Raw genomic sequence first — 19,669 nt, 5'->3', positions numbered from 1 at the left:
AGATTAAGCTCCAATGAAAAGTTTAGGCAAGCTAGCACTGAAATGCAGAAGCCATCCTGCAGTTGCGGCTACCCCGTATCCTAAATGCAACAAGATGTTATTTTTGAGCACATCCAGAGCTGGGCCTTTGGGGCATTCTCTGAATTAGCCCTTGGGGGGGGGGGGGGGGGGGGGGCTGGGACTACCTTCCCAGCCCAACTGTAATCCAGACGCTTTTGCAGAAATTCCTGAGCTGCCCAAACAAGTAGCATTCTTAGCAAGTCCAACATATCCCTGTGGGCCTGAGGACTCACAAAATGTAAAGTGATGTCCTGTGCCAGTTTCTGTCATGGTTCAGCAATCAGCACTTGTTTGGAGCAGAGGTAAAGCTCAATGACATCAGAGTACTATAGTGGACATAGCAAATACTGCTACCTTGGTAATTTTAATGTAAGACTTTTAGGACCTCATCTGGGGAGTGCCTAGGCAATTGGGGTGTTTTCAGTTTGTACCTCTCAGATGTGTTCTGTGGCTCAAGTTAGAAAGAATTAACTTTACTAGGCAACAATTCTGTATATACACTGGCTGACCGTTTTCTCTGCCCAATCAGTTCAAGTCCTGCTGAGAAAAACACCTAACTGAAAGAAAGAATAGTTTATGGCACTGTTCTTAAAGGGAACAGTGATGGTTCCCATGAAATTAGGGTAAAGAATCTGAAAGAGTAGTGAATGCTTTAATCACTGTTGAGATAAACCTAACCCTTTTAATGAAAAGGTAAACAGCCAGTGCAGTTCTCTTGACAACTACTTGGGAAGGGGCTGGAGAATGTAAAACCTTATAAAAAAAAAAAAACAGTCAAGTGGTTATTTTCCTCACTGTTACCATCTAGCCAAGCAGCAAGAAGAGCAAGGGAATAGGCGCTTTCAGTAGATGGAAACACCATCAGGCTAATTAAACACAGGTACTTTGATCTTTCAGTGAACAAAACCGCTTCCAAAAGATTCATGTGGTGATTAAAAAAGTTTCTTACTTTTGCCATAAACTCACCAGGCTTGTGAGTTTTAGGGTTTATTTATTTATTTATTAAACTGCTGCTCTGAAAGTACAGAGACAGCAGTGAAATACAGCAGGGGGGCAGTGAACTTTGATTGAGGAGACCACCTAGAGAGAAAACAAAAAGATCTAGGCCTGAATTTAAATAACTTCCCCATTTTTATGGAGTGGCTCTTCTCTCCTGCACTCTGTGAAGTGGTGGGGGCTTTCTACAGTACTCTGCAAGCTATAGCTGAAACGTTTTACCCTACCAGGCATGTACTGTAATTAAACACAAAGTATCAGCATATTTTATTTCATGTAACTGCTCCATGAAATATCACTTTCTGGACTCAACAGGTCCAAATCAGCCTTTTACGCTAATTTAAAAGTGTATTATGTTTCAACAATTATCATGCAAGCTACAGAATACATGTATGCAGTTTACACTTACAAGGCACAGCTCTGGCAATATACTAACTACAGTTGTATGATCTTCGGCAGCCAAATGATTAGATATTGAATATCTTCCTCACATTGGCAATAAACTTCTCATCTGCTGGTGGCTTCCTCTGGCTGCCAGGCTGCAAGAATTTTTTGATTGTTGGAATGTTGCTTGTTCTTCCTTTAAAAGCCTGTAAGGGGCAGCAGTAAAGCCAATGACAGTAAGGAAATTGTAATTCCATCCTTTATAACTTAAAAATCAGGTGACCTGGATATTTACTTGTCATTCCTATTTATTAAACTGAGAAAGGTAGCAGCTCCTTATAGCCAGCTCAGCCCTCAGCATTTTCCATTTAAAAAAAAAAAAAAAAACAAACCACAAAACCCCAACATACTACTGAATTGGAAAATTCAGGTGTGAATATTCTGATTGGCAATGCTGGTGCTATGAAGTTTAGCTTGGTTTCCCAGATGGGGATGGGAGAGATTAATATTGAAGAGTTAAGGTTCATCTAGAAAAAGTGGAAGAAAAAAGGAAACAAAAGCAAAAAAAGATACATTTGGACAAAAAAAGCAGCAAAAGCAGCACAATGGAAGACAAACTAAATTTAACAAGTTTTGTGTATGATTTCTTCAAAATATAATTTTGCTAGCAAAAAGAGAATAACACGGACTGCAGACACAGCAGGCTGCAGGCTTCCCCTCCTGATGCTCACTCTGTGTTTGAAGACATAGAAGCAGCAGTTTACAGGACCAAACTGGTAGCGTTAGTAAGTGAATTCCTGCCAGCTGAGAACAGCTGGGAAAAGCAGAGCTGGAGAAAGGTGAGCCCCCAGCAGCTCTGGGAGCAAGGTTTCAGGTGGTTGTAGCCCACAGAAGTGGACCAGAGAACTGTCAGTAACAGTACGATGGTTCAAAAGATTTAACCATCAGCTAGCTTTTAAAACTGGGCAGTGAAATTTGTATGTTACATTCCATGTTGAGATCAGATGATTACCAACCTGTAGCAGAGGGAACGCAGACAGTATATCAGGCTTGCATTCTTCTGCCATTAAAATGGCTTCCAGCAGATGTATGTCTGCCCAGCTTAATTTGTTGCCAACAAGATAATCATGCCCATGGTCTTTTAAGGCCTACAAAATACAAACAAATAACAGAAGTCATATAGGATGTAACAATTTGATCTAGATATTTAGTTACAGACAGATTTCTACAAAAACACACAGCACAGCAAATCCATGCAAGAACCTATAAAGTCAGGAAGTGATAGATATTCTCACACCAAAAAAATCAAACCAGAACTCATGTTTCAGTGTGCACAGACCTATCACTCACTCTAACCTACTGCACCAGGTAACTGTAGCAAGTCCACTATCATAAGAAATACTTAAATCATACAAAAGAAACAGGATAGAGAGGATATAGTAATTGGAAGAGGTAGCAAGGACAGTTTACCTGTAGCATGCTTTGATTTTTGTAAAAAAAGTCAAGTGAATTCCCAGATGTTTCAGCAAAATTTGAGATTGCTGATTATAGTTGAAATAGGTCAGGAATGAAGGAACACAGCCTTTCCATCCTTCATCCTGTATGGAAGGATTCTTTCATGGCAAACTGCTGATGCAAGAATCACAGTCTTCCAAGGCTACTAAGAGCTGTAACAAACAAGTTGTGCTGAATGTTGCAACACAGCTTCAGAGCAGTTACCAGCGCTCCAGCCTACCTTTTTCTTGAAGACTGTGACACTTAGAGCAGGAGCAAGAGAAGGAAATGTTTTAGTGCAGCATTAGAGTAGCTTAGGCACAGACACAACGACCAAATGTGCGCTAGAAGTATGACAACAGTCTATGACTTTGGAAGCTGATTCCTTCTCCAGTCCACCTGCCAATTTCACTGTAACAGAGGCAGTAAACTCTGACACAGACGAAGATGATAACTACATGTAGTTATTTCTTATACTGCTCTAACAACATCCAGCCCAGCTTGTCTGTCAAAGCCATATGGGAACTCCCAAACTGAGCATCAGAACCAGACAGCCTGCAGTGCCCTACAGTCCCTTTTGCCGCTCTGCCTGGCTGCTGAGTGTTTAAAGTGAACACTCACAGCTAGTGCTATTTTCTGTCAGGCTGGCGTAACACATGGACTACAAACCCTGCTAAACCGAATCAATGGTCAACTTAAAGAGCTGGTACAGGAGGAAAATTGTTCATCATTCTAACAAAATTAATTAGGCTAAAAATCACGGAGAAGTTTAGTTGTGTCTTCACTGTAAGTAAACAAGGGTTACCTTGAAGGCTTCCCTGCAGTGAGTATACACACTAAAACGTAACAGGAATTTCTGCCACCTAGGCACAGGTTCAGAGAGTATGTATGTACATAAATTTGCTTTTTTGGTTATTTATAAATATTTATGTTATATTCATATAATATAATCTTCAAATCTCTGGAAGATTAATGTGTGCAATCAATGCCTCTCAGCACAGCCTTCCATTGCTGTGGCAGTGGATCCGTATGAACTCATATTACAGGAGTGCTGGCTTATGTTGTTCATGCGCACATTTTTTTCCACAGGGCAGCCTCTGTGGGTTTCACTTCTGCAGTTTAAGACTAATAGAGGCACATGAAATTGCATCAAGTCCTGTACTTTCTGAATGGACTTCAGCTGCCTGTGAACTAAGGATTCAAGCTAGAAACCTGGCTCAGCTCTCAAACAACACGGCTCTGTACCCTTGGCAGAGACTTCTGAGACAACTGCCACGCTCTGAAAAAGCACTGTGAGGAAGTCTGTATAGTACAAGCATACAAAGTACAAAAGATAAAGTTACAAACAGAAGTACACTAGTGAGATAAGGATCACAGCTGGCTCAATTTGAACAGGAAAATGTTAACACCAAAAAAAAAATAAAATATCGTAAAGGGAAAACCAAAACAAAACAACAGAACAAACAGCAAGCTGGTAGAAAATGGCAACTCAGTAACATCCAGCCTATGTTCCAGGGAGAAGAAAAGAACAACTGGTCCCCTCCAGACCAACTCCTGCCTAGCTAAGAAAGACTCTTCATGTGCTCTACAGGGGTGGCAATGCCTTACCTCGTAGCTCATTACAGGCTAACTCTTTGAGGCATGCTAGCCAGTAAATAAATGGTTTATGCTTTTAAGCTAAATACATCCTGTTTGCAGAGCCTCTTTGTGCACACCTAAGGATGTCCAAATAGCAATTCAGAAAAAGACAGTAATAGTCTTAAGTATAAAATATGTAAGCAATGGGATTTAGAAAGACCGCAGAATCAGGTCCTTAATTATAAAGCACAATTATATTTAACTTTGAACCGCAAGAGTTGTCGTGGTTTAACCCCAGCCAGCAAGTAAGTACCACGCAGCCGCTTGCTCACTCACTCCCTGCCCCCGCCAGCAGGATGGGGAGGAGAATCAGGAAAAAAGTAAAACTCAAAGAGTTGAGGTAAGAATAATTTAGTAACTGAAATAAAATAAAAATAATAAACAACATCAGCAGCAATTGTAATGAAAAGGAGAGAAAAAGGGAGAGGAATTAAATCCAATGGGAAGAGGGAAAAAAACCCAAGGGATGCACAATACAGTTGTTCATCACTCACTAACCAATGCCCAGCCAGTCCCCAAGCAGTGATCGGAAGGTCCCAGCCAACTCCCCCCAGTTTATATACTCAGCATGACTTTCTATGGCATGGCATACACCTCTGGCTAGTTTGGGTCAGCTGTCCTGGCTGTGCCCTCCCCCCATTCCCGTGCCCCTCCAGCCTTCTCTCTGGCAGGGCCTGAGAAACTGAAAAGTCCTTGACTTAGCATAAACATTCCCAAGCAACAACCAAAACCATCCATGTGCTGTCAACACTGTTCTCACACCAACCCCCAAACACAGCACTGCACCAGCTACTAAAACGAAAATAATCCCAGCCAAAACCAGGACAAGAGTATATTACATTCTCAGGCAACAAGTTCTGAAGGCTGGCACACGCATTTAAATGGTGCATTTATGCAAAATGCTAGAAGCTATCAGTCACTAAGCTAGGTTTAAAAAGTAGGATCTGCTCTTTGAGGAGTCTTAAAAAGAATCAAAGATACTCAGAACTGAAACCACCCAGAAACTACTTTGTGGCCCTCTTCACACTGCTGCATACTGGCTCCACCATAAAGTTCCAGAGTTGCCCCACTTTACTGTCTTTGTGGACTACTGGTGATTTACCACTTACCTTTTCATAAACAGGGAAGTACCTGCTTGAAGCTCGTTCAATGATTAAGGCAAGATTCTTTTCTTTTGTGTCAGCTGGTTGAAAAGGGAGATACATGATCATTCCCATCAGGTCTGTTGTTCCCTCCACATACATATCAATCCTGAAACAAATACTTCTATTTTACATTTACCGTTTGAACATTCCATTTTGGTTATTTTCCTGAAATACAATGCTGAAGTGATCACTGAGTTAAATGCTTATAAGTGAATGTAACGTAAGACACTAGTTTGTTTCCAACTTGTTCTTCCACTTTGATTTTTTTCAAAGTACCTATCTTTATAAACAGGCTTACAGTGTCTGCAACAAGGCAAGGTATAAAAAACAGTCTGCAACTAATGTATCTGAAGCAGAGTTCACACTGTTTTCCATTGATAATCTATTCATCTATGCCATGGGAGGAAAGATCCCATATGCAAACCATGCTAGAGGGAAAAAAAATATTTTTGAGGTCTAATCATGAAAGGATCCCACAGCTACCAACTGTCAGTTCAGACATGCCAGTCCATAATAATCCCCACAATCTCTGTAGTTTTCCCTCCATTATCACAGAATAAACCCTTTACAGTAAGTGGCAGTCAGTTAAGGACTTAACTGAACTTTTGGGTGACTTTTTTTAAAGAAAAGAGTAAATAAGGATTTTGCTTTTGCATTAGCCCTTTAATTATGAGCACAGAAAGTATCCACAGCTTACACAGTAAAGTGATATTAGGAAAATAGTGGTTTAACTTTCAGTAGCATTAAGCCACTGGATGTCTTTTTTAAAATCAGCCGTGAAAGATTCTTTTCATTTTGAAAAAAGGAAATTAGAACACTTAAAGACACTTCATATTTTTTGCAGGTAGCTGTAGTTTTTCCTTACTGCTTTCCCATTTAAAGAGAGAGGGGAAAAAGGGCATACTTAGCCTTTATTATTGTTTTAAGGTCCTGCAGTTGCCCAGGAACTTAATGCACTTATGGTCTCTGCTACAACATTCTCACTATGTTGACAATTAACAGTCATTCATCAATCACAAGGACCATTCACCTAATCCCTGGATCTGAGGAGTCAAAGCACTGGCAGATGTATATGCACCCTTACAGGCAGCTATTTCACAGTAATATTCTTCTCATAAATATTAAAAATCATGGAAGAGTATTAGTAAGGATAGTATGCACTGTTACCGTACCAGGCTCTCTCCTTCAGGTCTTTTCCATAGAGGTTGTACTTCGCTGCTATGTAGCTGAGGATGGCTCTGGTCTGCACCATCTTCATCCCATCGATCTCCACCATGGGCACTTGCTGGAATAGCAGGGATCCATCTTGGGAAGAAAGAGGAGCAAACTACTCAGACTGCTGCAATACCACACTGAATATGAGAAAGAGACCTGGTAACACACCAAGACATTTCCAATGAAAGCATCCACAAGCAAGCGGGAGTTCCAAATCTTTTCTTTACAGGTCACATTGTATTGGAGGTCTTACAAAAATATCACCTGTTGTCCTTCTGTTATACTGGTGTGAATTTATGTTTAGGGTACAGTTTACAAACTCACCATTGCGTAATTTTTCTAGGTCTTCCTTTGTTTCTATGAATTCTTCCTCAAACTGAAAGGCAACAATAGAAAACGACACTGTTTCACTCCAAAGGCAACTGAGAAGTGGAAAGAAGTATGGAAGTTGGACTCTACGTCTCCACACTATCCCCCATACTTCTCATGATTGTGTTGACCCCCTACTCCTATTCATCTCTTTGCTACAGCAAATAACCCAGGACTACAGTGTCCCCAGCCCCATAGTAAGTTTCCCTCATTATAAAGACCAGTCTATTTGCCTGCATGAACGATTAACAGACACCAAATCATTCACTTAAAAGCAGCTGATGCCACATGAAATATTGAGAAATTTTAAATATCTTATGCCTCTGTCAGACAGCATTTATCTCCCTCTTTCCCCCTCTGGCATTTTTATTTTTTAATGAGAAGGACATTCAAATGACAGCAAGATCTTTGTTTCCTCAGCACTCGTGCTCTGCAGCTTCTCTGTCAGCAACATTCACAAGTAAGCACTATTAAAAAAGCCTTTTATTTCCAATGAAGTCTAAATAGTTTGAGAAAATAGTTTCAAAGCACTATAATCAAACAAAAAATGAATGTAGAAATTAAGATTAAAGACAGGATGGTTTTCACCTGTGAATCTAGATAGCTCCCCTACTGCCTTCAGAGCAGCTCTGTTGATTTATCCCACTGAGATCCTGACCCAAAGAATGAAAAGCACCTTGTTTGGAGATAACGTTCTCAAGTGTTTCATGTGGTACCATGGTCTTGCAGTAAAGAACAATCATGAGGCACAGGGAAGTAATGAGTGTTCAGAAAAAGTCAGAGATACACAGGTTTGGTCTGTAGCAACAATTTTTGATCTCAGCTTAAAGTATGTTTAAAAAATGTTCAATTCTCTTTGCATGTTAAAATCCTTCTACTGTGCAGCCATTGCCCAAGGCACACGTTAAACACAACACAGGAGAGCGTATCACTGAAGCTAAGCATTCTGCATCATAATATGCAATGTTATGCGTATCTCTAAGCATAGACATAACTGGGAAACCTTTCCAAAGAATACCTATTTTAATCACAGATTAATCTGATCACTTTATAAAAAAGTACAAACCTCAACCCCGGCTGCTGCTAACAGCCATCGGATCGACTCCATCTTCCCCCTTCCATTGGTGTAGTGCAGCTTGGGTTTCCCTGCCATGATTTCAGAGTTCTTGTTTCCTGATAAATTCAAGATTATGATCTTATAGGAAGCATCATTTAACTTAGCATTTAAAATGTTCCAATCCAAATTACTACAGTTAGATGAACGTGAAAGCAGAAGCGCAGTCAAAGCCTAGATACTTGGATTTGATGCAACCAAGTTTCCTGTGGATCAGTGGAAATAACCAAGAAGTACACACTACCAGCATATGCAGCAATTCAAAAACGAATCATGACAGAATGTAAAAAGCATCTACTAAATCCTATACATATCTTTTAAAATATTAACATAGCTTTAAGAGCTCACAAGAGTTTTACATCCAAAGCAGAACTGTATGGTATTCCTGAAGAAATACATTTTTAACCCTGTAGTGATGCAACCTCTTTAGTTGGCATTGGGTTTTGTGACAGCATCCGTGTCATACCAGACTTGAAAACATTTATGTCGAATGAATTGCTTCATAAGAACATCAACCCAGAGACAGCAGCACTATTTTCACCTGTCTCATTATGACATTTCAGAGCCCCGTGGTCCTGTAACTTTACAAACACAAGCTTATAACAGCAATATATATTCCAGCATGTATTTCACCAGGCCTGCTGACTTCCATATTTAGCTAGTTCTGTTTTGACCATTAACCAAATCACAATACATCCATTGTAGAGAATGCAGACCGACTTAAAACCCACTCCAATTTTACAACCAACAGTTAAACTGTAACAGGGCTTTATATCCTATTTGCCCTGAAAATTCAACTTTAAAATCAAACCCAAACAAACGAGCCCATGACCTCTGTTGGGCAGATACTGCCTGGTCAATGTCCCCAGCAGCAGGGGACTGAAGTCAGCCCACCGAATCATGGCACTGGGATGAAACATTTAATCCTTTCCAATTTCACTAACAAGTGTAGTCACATGCACTTGAACTCAGCATGTATGAACTCAGCAGCTGATGTGAGCTTGCTTGGTGCTGAAAACAAAGCTAACACTGTCCTCATCACTAATGGATCCCAGAAGAACGAAGCAGATTTAATAAGACGACAGAGTCACAGACTAACAAGAGTGCCTCACCATTAAGCTAAGGTTTTATCTGTTTACAGGCAGGCTTATTTATTCTCGCACAGACTTCACAGTATGTAATTAAGTCACAAAGCGGAAACTTTGGCCATAATCCCAACGGCATCAATGAAGAGGCACAAACAGAAAGTACAACAGTGAGAGAGGAGACTATATCCCCGGCCTTCTCCACTGAAGTCCGTTGTGTTGGGTGGTATTTTCAATAGGCAGCCACTGCTGTACTACGGGCTGGACTCACAGAAGAAACCTGGTGCCCCCGTCTAATATACAGGTCTTCAAAACCGCTGCTCAGATTCCACCTAGCCCTGACAATGCCTATATCCCCAGACACCTCAGTCTCTTGCAACAAAGTTCTCATTATACATAAATATATGCTTGATAATAAAGACTTTATTATATCTTGACAGTTTAGAGTTGGCATCTAGTCCAGAGCTGCTGGATGCTGAGCTAGATTCCTAATACCTGAATAGCAAAAGGGCGCATAAACAAGGCATTTAGAGAAATGCCTTATCTACCTTACCAGGCCCTACACACAGAAGGCCATGACCTGTGCTCCACGACCTAGTTCCCATAAGCGTGAGCTGCTTTATACCAAGTGAAAGAGCTCTCAACCTTCCGTACTTCAAAAATACTTAATTCCCTGGCACTCAGCAAGTAGACGATAGTTCCACCAAATAACTGTGCTTGGGCCGTGCTCACAGAATGGACAAGCACACCTCCAGCACGTAGGATCAAAGCTGGGAAACACACTACGAGGACAGGGTAGCGTTGAGCAGAAAGAACAAATCTCCCTGTCCTCTCCCCAAATGAGAGGCAGAGCTGATAAAAACCAGCCCAGCCAGAGCCCTGCTTGCTAGCATCAGCTCAGTGCCCCGCTCCAAACAGCTGGGGAAGCTGAGGAGCAGAGCAAGCGTCCGTGGAAAAAATTCCAGGTACCAACACAACCTGTACTTGCTCATCACAGTTCCTTACAGGTATTGGCCAAGGGTTTAGGATTTTTGCGCAAGTAAGAAAAAGCTCACATTTTCCTGGAACTGCGCTTAAGGACTGACTTGGGGGTTTCAGCTGAATGCTTATATAGGGTTGCAAAGTACTTGGGTAACTCTGCTGCTGCTCTGCCATGAATAGCCCTTGGTAAAGCAGTGAGCCATTAAAGAGTAGCAAAATTGGTAAATTATCTTTCTTGAATAGCAGTAACAGACCTGAAAATAAATCACAAACTTCCTTGATGTTCTAGGGCATCAGACCTTCCTCAGACCTCAGCACTGTCCTCACAGTGAGAAACAAGCAAGTGAATTTAACAGCAAGCTCGTATCCTGATGCAAGACCTTAATCCTTCCTCTCAACTGAATGCGGACCCCAAAGCAGCTCTCCGCCCCGCGCTGTTCCTCCAGCACAGCCCACACCGGGCGGCCCGAGCAGAACGCCCTTACACAGGGGCCTGCGCTGCACGGCCCGGCCCGGCCCCAGGCCACCTTAAGGCCGTCGCTGCTGGCCAGCCCGTGGCGTGGCTGCCGCTGGGACCCCGGCCAAGTCCCGATGCATAAACCGTTCTTCCACCACCCGAGCCAGGAGGAGCGTTTGAACAAGGTGAAAGGCAAATTACCCCAAGAGATTTTAAAACTTTAACTCCAAACAGCAATTCCTCCCCGGGCTCCCTGCTGACGGCACGCAGAGCCAGACACACGCTCCCTCCCTGCGCTCCCAGCCGGCGCGGACGGGTGCCCCGGCAAGGCAGCGGGCTGGGTAACGCCGGCCGAACACCCCCGGCAGCGGCCGGGCGCTCGGGCCATCCCTGGAGCCAACACCGGCTGTCACGCACCCGGCCCACCGCCCTCCCGGCAGCGGCCGCGGCTGGCCGCCCCTAGCCCCGCAGGGGGCTCCTTCCCGGGGCCGGCTGCCCTGCGCCGCCCTCCCCGCACCCAGCCGCGGCGGGGAGCGCGCCGAGCGACCGGCGCCGGGCGGCAGAGAGGGCGGCCAGGGGTGGCACAGGCCCCGCGGCCGGCGGGCCGGAGCTCTGCCCGGGAGCCGCTGCCAGCCCCTGCGGCCCGCGGCCAAACCCACACCCCGCGCCGGGCCGCCCCTCGCCCTACCCCACCCCGCACGCCCGCGGGGCCGCCGCAGCCCCCCGGCCCGCCGCCGCCAGTACCCGCCGCACCGCCAACAGGTGCCCCGACCCGGCCAGCTCCGCGCCGACTGCCCCCGCCTCCCGGCCCGCCGCGACGGGGCCGCTCCTCCCCTCGGCGGCCGGGGCGGGCTGACGGGCTGCCCCCGCCCCGCCTCAGGCCCGGCGGCGGCGTGAGGGGGCGAGAGGCAGCGCCCGCGGCCCCCGGGCGAGGTGCCGGGCCGGCGGCGTGCGGGGGCTCTGGCCCTGCGTGGGTGAAGGCGGGGGTCGGCAGCCGCCCCGGGGGGCTCCCGTGGCGGGGGGTCGGCAGCCGCGGCCAGGGTTTGCAGCCCGAGTTTCTGACAGCGCTCGTCAGCTGCAGGGGCTGCGGGAGTGCCCCGGTGGGGTGGGAGGGAAGCGGCTCTTGTAACAGCTCCAAATACACACTCTGCTGCGGAAAAACATTGTGGTTTTTTCCTTTCTTGATGCTAAAAACTGGTTCCAGCTGCATGACAGCTCTCACAACGGAACTATCTGTGTTAGCAAGAGTTTTAGTGCCCTGACTCTGCCCAGCTTAAAACTTCCAGCACTAGAGCATTGGTTGGTTTTAGGGCACTGGCTGTTGCATTTACGTACTTGGTTGATTTGGTGTTTAATTAACATACACATTTACGTGTTCAACTGCCTTGCTAGGCTATCAGTAGTAGAGCTTGACCTGAGTGATTATACTGTTCAACTTAGGTACAACTTATATTTAACTTAAGTTTGATATAATGTAAGTCAACATGAGGTCCAACATTTCAAGGTCCACTAGTGCATGACTCCAATGTGATGACTCCTTCCTCAAACAATTAATTTTCAACTTTACCGTTGGTGACAAACATTCATTTCTCAGCTGAGCCTGTAAAGTGCTCTTACTGCTACAGTAGACCTTTTGTTAAAGGAAATACTGGCGCAGCTATGGTACCCGAGTTTAGCAACAAAACAGAGGTGCAGTAGGATCTCTGATCCCAGCATACTCCCAAGTTAATTTTGGAGGAAAGCTGAATCCAAACCCATCACCCCCATCAAACCACAACCTGCAGGCTTTTCCTGGCGTTTCCCAGAACAGATATATTGACTGCTGTTTGGGCTAAGCTCTCTTCATCTTCCAGCAGCTCTTGGGAATGCTGGAAAGACAGAACCAGAGAGCCCTTAGGTATGTAGCAGCAAGAAGTCATTGAACAAACTGGTTTTGAGTGTCAATAGTAAGGCTTTATTTTAGATGTTCTCTTAAGTAATTTCAGACATACTGTGTTGTCCAGTGTACCCCCTAATCAGTGAACTATTTCATTTGCTGGTATGCTCACCTTGGAGATGTTTGCAATAGGCTAAAACCAGTCCTATAGCTAAGGAGAGAGAGATCAAAAACCTTTTTACTATTTTCATTAATTTCACTTCGTCACTATCAGCAAACACAAAGACAATGAAAGAGTTTCTGTGGGTTTAGGTTGCTGCTCAGTGGAAAATTTTCATCAGTTTTGGTACGTCTTTTTCTTGTAGCGGTGGTTTCCTCTGGCTGCCAGGCTGGAGGAATTTCTTTATTGTGGGGATATTGCTTATTCTTGCTTTAAAACTCTACAAAACAAAAACAAAACAGCACTGTGCTGTTAAGAGCCATGGTAACTGTCAGGCATTTAGATGTTATCTATGCTCTTTAAGTAATGTTATGGGTTAATCCTGCAGAAGAATCTTTATACTCCATCCTATTATGCTTTTGTGGCTATAGTGACAGAAGGCAGCAATAACATTAGTATTCAAGGCCAGCTAAAACTATTTAGGACATTTGAGTTTGATTTGGTTTTTCACTTCTTTCCTCACCCTCCCACTCTCCCGTATTTCTCAGCCAGTGTAAATCAGGGGTCCTGCTTTGACTCATTGTCCATTAAAACTGTCCGTTCTATTACCTGCAAGAGAGGAAATTTGGCAAGTATATCAGGCTTGCACTCTTCTGCCATTAAAATGGTTTCAAGTAATTGCACATCTGCCCTGCTAAACCGGTTGCCAACAAGAAAGTCTTGTCCATGGTCTTTCAAAACCTAAAAACAGAACCAGAAGCAGATGTGATTTTTTTTTTTTCTCTGTGTGACTTACCATGATATCTTCAAAGCAAGGTCATACACTGCATGGAGTTATCCTTGAAAGAAGGAAATGCAGTAAGAGTATCTGTAGTACAAACAAATTATCTGACCACACTGTCATCCTAGGCATAATTCATCAGTCCTTTCTCTTCTGCATTTCTTTCTGGCAGCTCAGTTGTACTCTTGCCTTCACTTCTCTAGCTCACGTAATCAGTGCTGTTGTGTTGAAGGCTGAACTTTATGGGATACAGCCACCACTGCAAATGCCTATACAAAACTTACAAGAGGGCATATTAAGCCCAGGGCATATTAAGAGTATCTTGGACTCATTCTCCTTTACTTCTCACCGGCTTTCCTCTTCAACTTTGGGAATGTGCATTGAGAGCTCTCCAGGTATAACCTGTGCGTCATAGTCTTGACACCCAGCTAATCCATCCTCTCTTGTTCCAGAAGGAGCTGAAATGCTTTTACATAGCATGGATGGTAGAGGGGGTTGTGCATTTGTGAGGAAACTTTATATAAAAGCTGATGCTATAGTGTCTTTTGTCTGAAACAACATATAGGCTAGAACATGGACATTTGGGGAGCTCGGTGTGTCCTGGGTTTTTGCAGCACTGCATCTCTCCCAGATTTGTAGTGTCTTCTGTCCCCTCTGTAATGTCCTGTCTCCATCCTCATCCTAGCAACACCAAAACCATAACATTTGTATCGAAGTCGTAATTTTTCTTCTCCATTTTGCTCAATAAAATGTTTTTGTGTAGAGCCAGGATGGAGTTTCAGGAAAACAATATTAATTAAGTTACTGCATCTTTGCCACATACCTTCTCATAGACCGGGAAGTATCTGTTTGTGGCCTTGTCCACAATAGTAGCAAAATGTTGCTCCTTTTTATCTGCCGGTTGGAAAGGATGGGTCATGAGCAACTCGTTCAGATCTATTATTGCTTCCACATACATATCAATTCTGAAAAGAACAGATACAGTTGGAAAAGTCAAACACAGTAGGTCTGAATAGCATGTTAGCTACCTGCACAACCCCACTGAGAAGTTGGGAACTCTCTGCCTCTTCTATCCAGCATGCATAGCTTGGAGTGGTGCCCCCCAGAGTGCAGCAGCTTCAGGGGGGAGCAGGGTGAAAGACAAGTGCCAAGTGCCTAGCCAAAAACTAAAAGACTGTACCCCTTCCATTTTTCACTAAGGAGGGATGATACTTCTTTGTATTAAGTTTTTCTGAACCTGAGTACAAAATTGGCATGTGTACCATCCAAACTTGTGTTAAAAATCTGGTCAGGTGTGGTAAATTAAACAGTGGATCTATACAATTCCTAACAAGTATCTTGACATATTTACTAGTACTAATTAACTTGAAGAATTTAAAAATATTTCAGGTCAAAACATGTGCCCTAAGAGCTCTGTCCTTTAATAACCAGTTATTAATTCTAATTCTTGGTTAAATGAGATAAATATTTTCTTTCCATCTTTGATGTGGTGAAAATGCCTGCTGCTGACAACTGCAGGAGAAAATGAAAAGCAGCATCAGTAAGACAGTCTGCCCTCTGTGCTCCTGACTACTTTCTTCTGATAACTGTATTGACCTTTGATCTTCATGAACTCCCTTGCACCATGATGCCTATCTAATCTAGTTGGTTATTCCTGTTACAGATATAACCCACAGCCATGGTCCACACGTGCTGCATGAAAAGCTGCCGTATCAGGCTGAATCTGTGAGCTGGAGCATTCTTGTGTTACACAGAGAGGTAGTGTGAACTGCAGTCTAACAAACAAAGATGGTACTGTTACAGTACAGGGCTCTCTCCTTCAGGTCCTTCCCATAGAGGTTGTACTTCGCTGCTATGTAGTTGCCAATGGCTCTGCTCTGTGCCATCTTCATTCCATCGATCTCCACCATTGGCACTTGCTGAAACAGCAGGGATCCGTCTAGGGAAAAGGGGACAAGACAAAGAGACATTCAGTCTCTGAATGAGAACCATTAGTGGCTGTTTGGCAAAGTAGCCACACATATTATTTTTTATTTAGAATCATTGAATCATTTAGGTTGGAAAAGACCGTTAAGATCATCGAGTCCAACTGCAAACACAGCCAAGTCCACCGCTAAACCATGTCCCTGAGCACTATGTCTACGTGCTTCCAGGGGTGGTGACTCAACCAATTCCCTGGGCAGCCTGTTCCAATGGTTGACAACCCTTTAGGTGGCAGTCTTCCTCACTCTCACGGCAAAGTACCATGAAAACAAGAGCCATTTCTTAATGACTTGTTAATAATATTATAGCACTTAGCTTCTTGAATTTTCTTCAGATCTGAGGAAGCACCCAAATGCAGGACTTTCAGCAGTCATACACTGAAAAAGACAAGTCCTGCGCTGCATGGCCCTAACTCAGATGATTCTCATGGAGGTTAATACAGATGAGAAGGACTGAAGGATCTGACCCAGCCCGTTTCTGTCATGCTTTGGCAAGTATTACAGAAATCTAGACTATTTAAGGGCTTGCCAACTTATAATGTGAACATACATGCATATAATAACTTTGTGACTACTATATTGACTTTATACAATGGCATACATCTTTACAGGCATGAAGCAGGAGATAATGGGTGGGTTTCATGAGTTTCCTGCAAGAGCCAAATACCACTTGGTCTGAGACTGTAGCCGTGTAAATCCCTTACTGATCTGCAGGAGTTCTATTCCAACAAGGAAGAAGTCAAAATACCTCCAGGAACTGATCGGAGAAACAAGTCAGAGTCTTTGCTTTATGGAATCATATTTCTCAACTCAGATAACTGATCAGCTATGTCTGCCTTTGTATCCACTGTAAGGCAATCACGCAGAGAAACTTGTCTGCTATTAAAGGCGCATTTTCGTTTACGCTCGCATCTCAAAATGCTTTTTGAAAGGTGGCAGGGGGATCAAGTTATTGTTCCTAAAGGAGAGCAGGACTGCAAATGCCAACCCTAGCTCAGAGTTCTTTGAAAAGCCAAGTGAACTAGAAGAGCACATGCGTAATTAGGTTTGTAGGAAATGTGAATATCATGTTCACAAAGATGGAAGCTAAACATAGAAAGGTGAATAGTTGCCTTGGGAAACAGGAAGGCATCAGAGGTACACTTTAAACTCAGAAATCTGAAACTCTGATTTCATATGGATTATAAAGCAACAACTTTGTAGGCTAAAATGCTACTGAATTTCAAGATGATCTGATGACAAAAACCTGTATTGTCATAGGGCAGGAGGCAATGGGCACAGACTGAAACAAAGGACAGTAAATCATGTGAACTTAAGGAAAGGCTTTTTACTGAGAGAATTACTGAACACTGGCATGGATTGCCCAGAGAGGCTGTGGAATCTCCAACCTTGGAGATATTCAAAACCCAGCTGGACACTGTCCTGGGCAACTGGCTCTAGGTGGCCTTGCTTGAAGAAGGGGGGTGGAGCAGATGATCTCAAGAGGTCCCTTTTGACCTCAACCCTTCTGTGATTCAATGAAGACTGAAGCAACTGGGTGGATGATACCTCATGTACAATCCAGTCTAGATTTTCTTTTTAAGAGACATAAGACTTCTTAGGTATTCTAAGACAAACAATTCTTCTTCTAATTATGATTATGATTATCATTATTATTATCAACTAATTATTAAAAAGTGAAGGAAACTTACCCTTCTGTAACTTTGTCAGATCATCCTTTGTTTCCAGAAAACATTCTTCAAACTGCAAGAAATACAGAAGAAAAGTTGTGTTGTCACCGCATGTTTTAGCTTTGCATGAGGCAATGAGAGCACAAAAAGCTGTGTTTTGGAGAACTTTATTTTTAAAAAAACAAATCAGATTTGGAAGTGACATCTTTAAAAATGTATTTTGCCTCTGTTGAATCCTCTCCTCCTCCCTCTCACATGTGATTCATGTTTTTGCATAGGTAAGCTGAGGTGACTGAAAGGCACAAAACCCTGTCTGCTGAGCAAACAATGACCACGCCACTTCTGTTGTCAGGGCTGGCCAGTAGCATACAGTACCTTCAGGAGTAAGCTACACTGCAGTAGGCATAATTTTTTGCTATTTTGGAATTTAAGTGAAGGTCTTCAGAATTGAAAGTGCTCAACCCCTGTGATCAGAAAATATGAAGCCAGTTTCTGCTGCTGTAGTTTAATTTTTTGTCTTTCACTAGCTACGGGGTGGTGGGGGGAGGAGTTTGTGGTGCTACCAGTAGGCTTGGCACATGATACTGGGAAGTGAAACAGGAACTTGCCCCGCTGCTTAGGGTAAGCTAGTGGTCATTGTTGGCTTGGTCAGCAATGCACTAAATGCAGAGCTTGCAGCTGCTAGCCTGTCACATTTTTTATAAGGAACAGTAAAAATATGTATTTGTCACATGCTTTTAGTATAAAAAACAGAGGCAAACCTCAACCCCGGCTGCTGCTAGTAGCCACCGTATTGATTCCATTCGGCCTCGTCCATTGAAGTAGTGCAGCTTGGGCTTCCCAGACATATTTCCACGTGCCTGCTCTCTGGAATAAAGAAGCAAGTTTTGCAAAATTAAGATTCAGAATACTGATTTTGAGTCTCTAACTGGTTCTCAAGTATTGTTCAAAGTTGTCTTGCTTGAAACCAATGATTTATGGTCCAAGACTCTCATCAGATTCATAGAGAAGGTAACAGTTAAACTATATTGAGAGAGTACATTGTGTCATTTTGCCTTAAAATGTCTTTTATATGTGCAGGTTAGTTAAACAGAACTCTGTACTGAGACCAATTGGCCCATGTTGGAGAACAAGCAAATGAAAACCCATTTGCATCCCAAAGTGTTCTGCTCTGACCAAAAAGAAGGTTGTGGGAGACACGCTGTTCTGTTTACTTTGGCATTATCTCAGGATACAGTTTAATATTTAATCAGATGTACAATATAAACTCAGCAATTGCTGTGCTTTCTTCAGCAGCTTCTCCATAATAAAGTGACAGGAAAGATCTTTTTTTCCCTTTGTAAACGTTCAATCTCATTTACGACACTTCTCTCTTATCTTTAGGGAAGCACCTGAAGAAGTGGAACTTAATTAATCTCTGGTAACATTGGATTTGCCTTTATCACAGGCAGAGCCAAAGTGCAATACCTGCTTGGTCCAGTTCCAACTCTGCCAGAATTTAAAGCAACAATATTTTCTAGCCAGACTGACAACCACCCTATTAAGAACCAATGCACTGACATCAGCGGCAAACATGTAGACAGTGCCTAGTTTCTACTAGCTTCACAGTTATTAACACCATGTCAACAATAAAGCTGAAGCATTAAGAGCAGCAAAAATAAAATTACTAAAAACCCACTATATTGCCTTTGTAAAGAACATGTCATCTTCTCTACAGTAGGAATAAGGGAGTGAGAGGAAGCACTCCACATTTCTGAGATCTACATCGCTTTTTCTTAAATTTGTACACCTAGAAAGCCGTTGATTAATAATTCAACATTTGACGCACATAACCATGTTAGTAAAGAAAGTACATACAAGTATTTAATCCATAAAACCTGTTCACTTAGTTTCAAGTAACTAATTCCCTATGCATGTCCAAAATGCAAAAAGCTTACCTTCTGCACAGTGTAAATCACTCTGAGCTCACAGTAGCTGTGCCTTGAGATTATATAGGTCTGTAGTCCCTCCTACAAAGAGGAGTGCAAACAGCTCTCTGCTGATGGGAAACTCCTATTTCTTAAACAAATAAAATCAGTTAGGTCTGTTTAGTCCCTTCTCACCTACAGAAAATAAATTCCTGACTAATGATTACTATGTACAAATGTAAGGTTCACAAGAGGTCATGATCATTGGGACATCTCTGACAGCAGAAAATTGTATGCTTCCTATTTTCATTGTTTGGCAACCTACCAGTTAAAAATAATCTGAACAGCTGAAAAG

General features: G+C 43.0%; 2 protein-coding genes across 4 annotated transcripts; both read right to left on the bottom strand.

Annotated features, from left to right (window-relative positions):
* Positions 1–1,299: 1,299 nt before the first annotated feature.
* LOC121090804 (glutathione S-transferase) lies at positions 1,300–11,812 on the bottom strand. Of its 2 annotated transcripts, none has more exons than XM_040599566.1 (7): positions 11,692–11,812; positions 8,368–8,474; positions 7,257–7,308; positions 6,890–7,022; positions 5,682–5,823; positions 2,457–2,588; positions 1,300–1,646 (listed from the first exon to the last, which is right to left on the bottom strand). In XM_040599566.1, exons 2-7 carry the CDS (start codon positions 8,452–8,454, stop codon positions 1,524–1,526), a joined length of 669 nt encoding a protein of 222 aa, XP_040455500.1. In that variant the 5' UTR covers positions 8,455–8,474; positions 11,692–11,812; the 3' UTR covers positions 1,300–1,523. The 2 variants fall into 2 exon arrangements, with proteins under 2 accessions (XP_040455500.1, XP_040455499.1); XM_040599565.1 differs by having other exon boundaries at positions 11,683–11,805.
* Positions 11,813–12,869: 1,057 nt separating this feature from the next.
* On the bottom strand, positions 12,870–19,442 carry LOC121090805 (glutathione S-transferase-like). Of its 2 annotated transcripts, XM_040599567.1 has the most exons (7): positions 19,345–19,438; positions 18,169–18,274; positions 17,429–17,480; positions 15,562–15,694; positions 14,579–14,720; positions 13,584–13,715; positions 12,870–13,254 (listed from the first exon to the last, which is right to left on the bottom strand). In XM_040599567.1, the coding sequence occupies exons 2-7, from the start codon at positions 18,253–18,255 to the stop codon at positions 13,135–13,137; spliced, it is 666 nt and encodes a 221-aa protein (XP_040455501.1). In that variant the 5' UTR covers positions 18,256–18,274; positions 19,345–19,438; the 3' UTR covers positions 12,870–13,134. The 2 variants fall into 2 exon arrangements, with proteins under 2 accessions (XP_040455501.1, XP_040455502.1); XM_040599568.1 differs by lacking the exon at positions 13,584–13,715 and having other exon boundaries at positions 19,345–19,442.
* Positions 19,443–19,669: the final 227 nt, after the last annotated feature.

The sequence above is a fragment of the Falco naumanni genome, chromosome 6 (assembly GCF_017639655.2).
Source record: "Falco naumanni isolate bFalNau1 chromosome 6, bFalNau1.pat, whole genome shotgun sequence".
Lineage (NCBI taxonomy): Eukaryota > Metazoa > Chordata > Aves > Falconiformes > Falconidae > Falco > Falco naumanni.
Note: the sequence above shows the minus strand (reverse complement) of the source record. Positions and strands in the feature narration are given on the sequence as shown.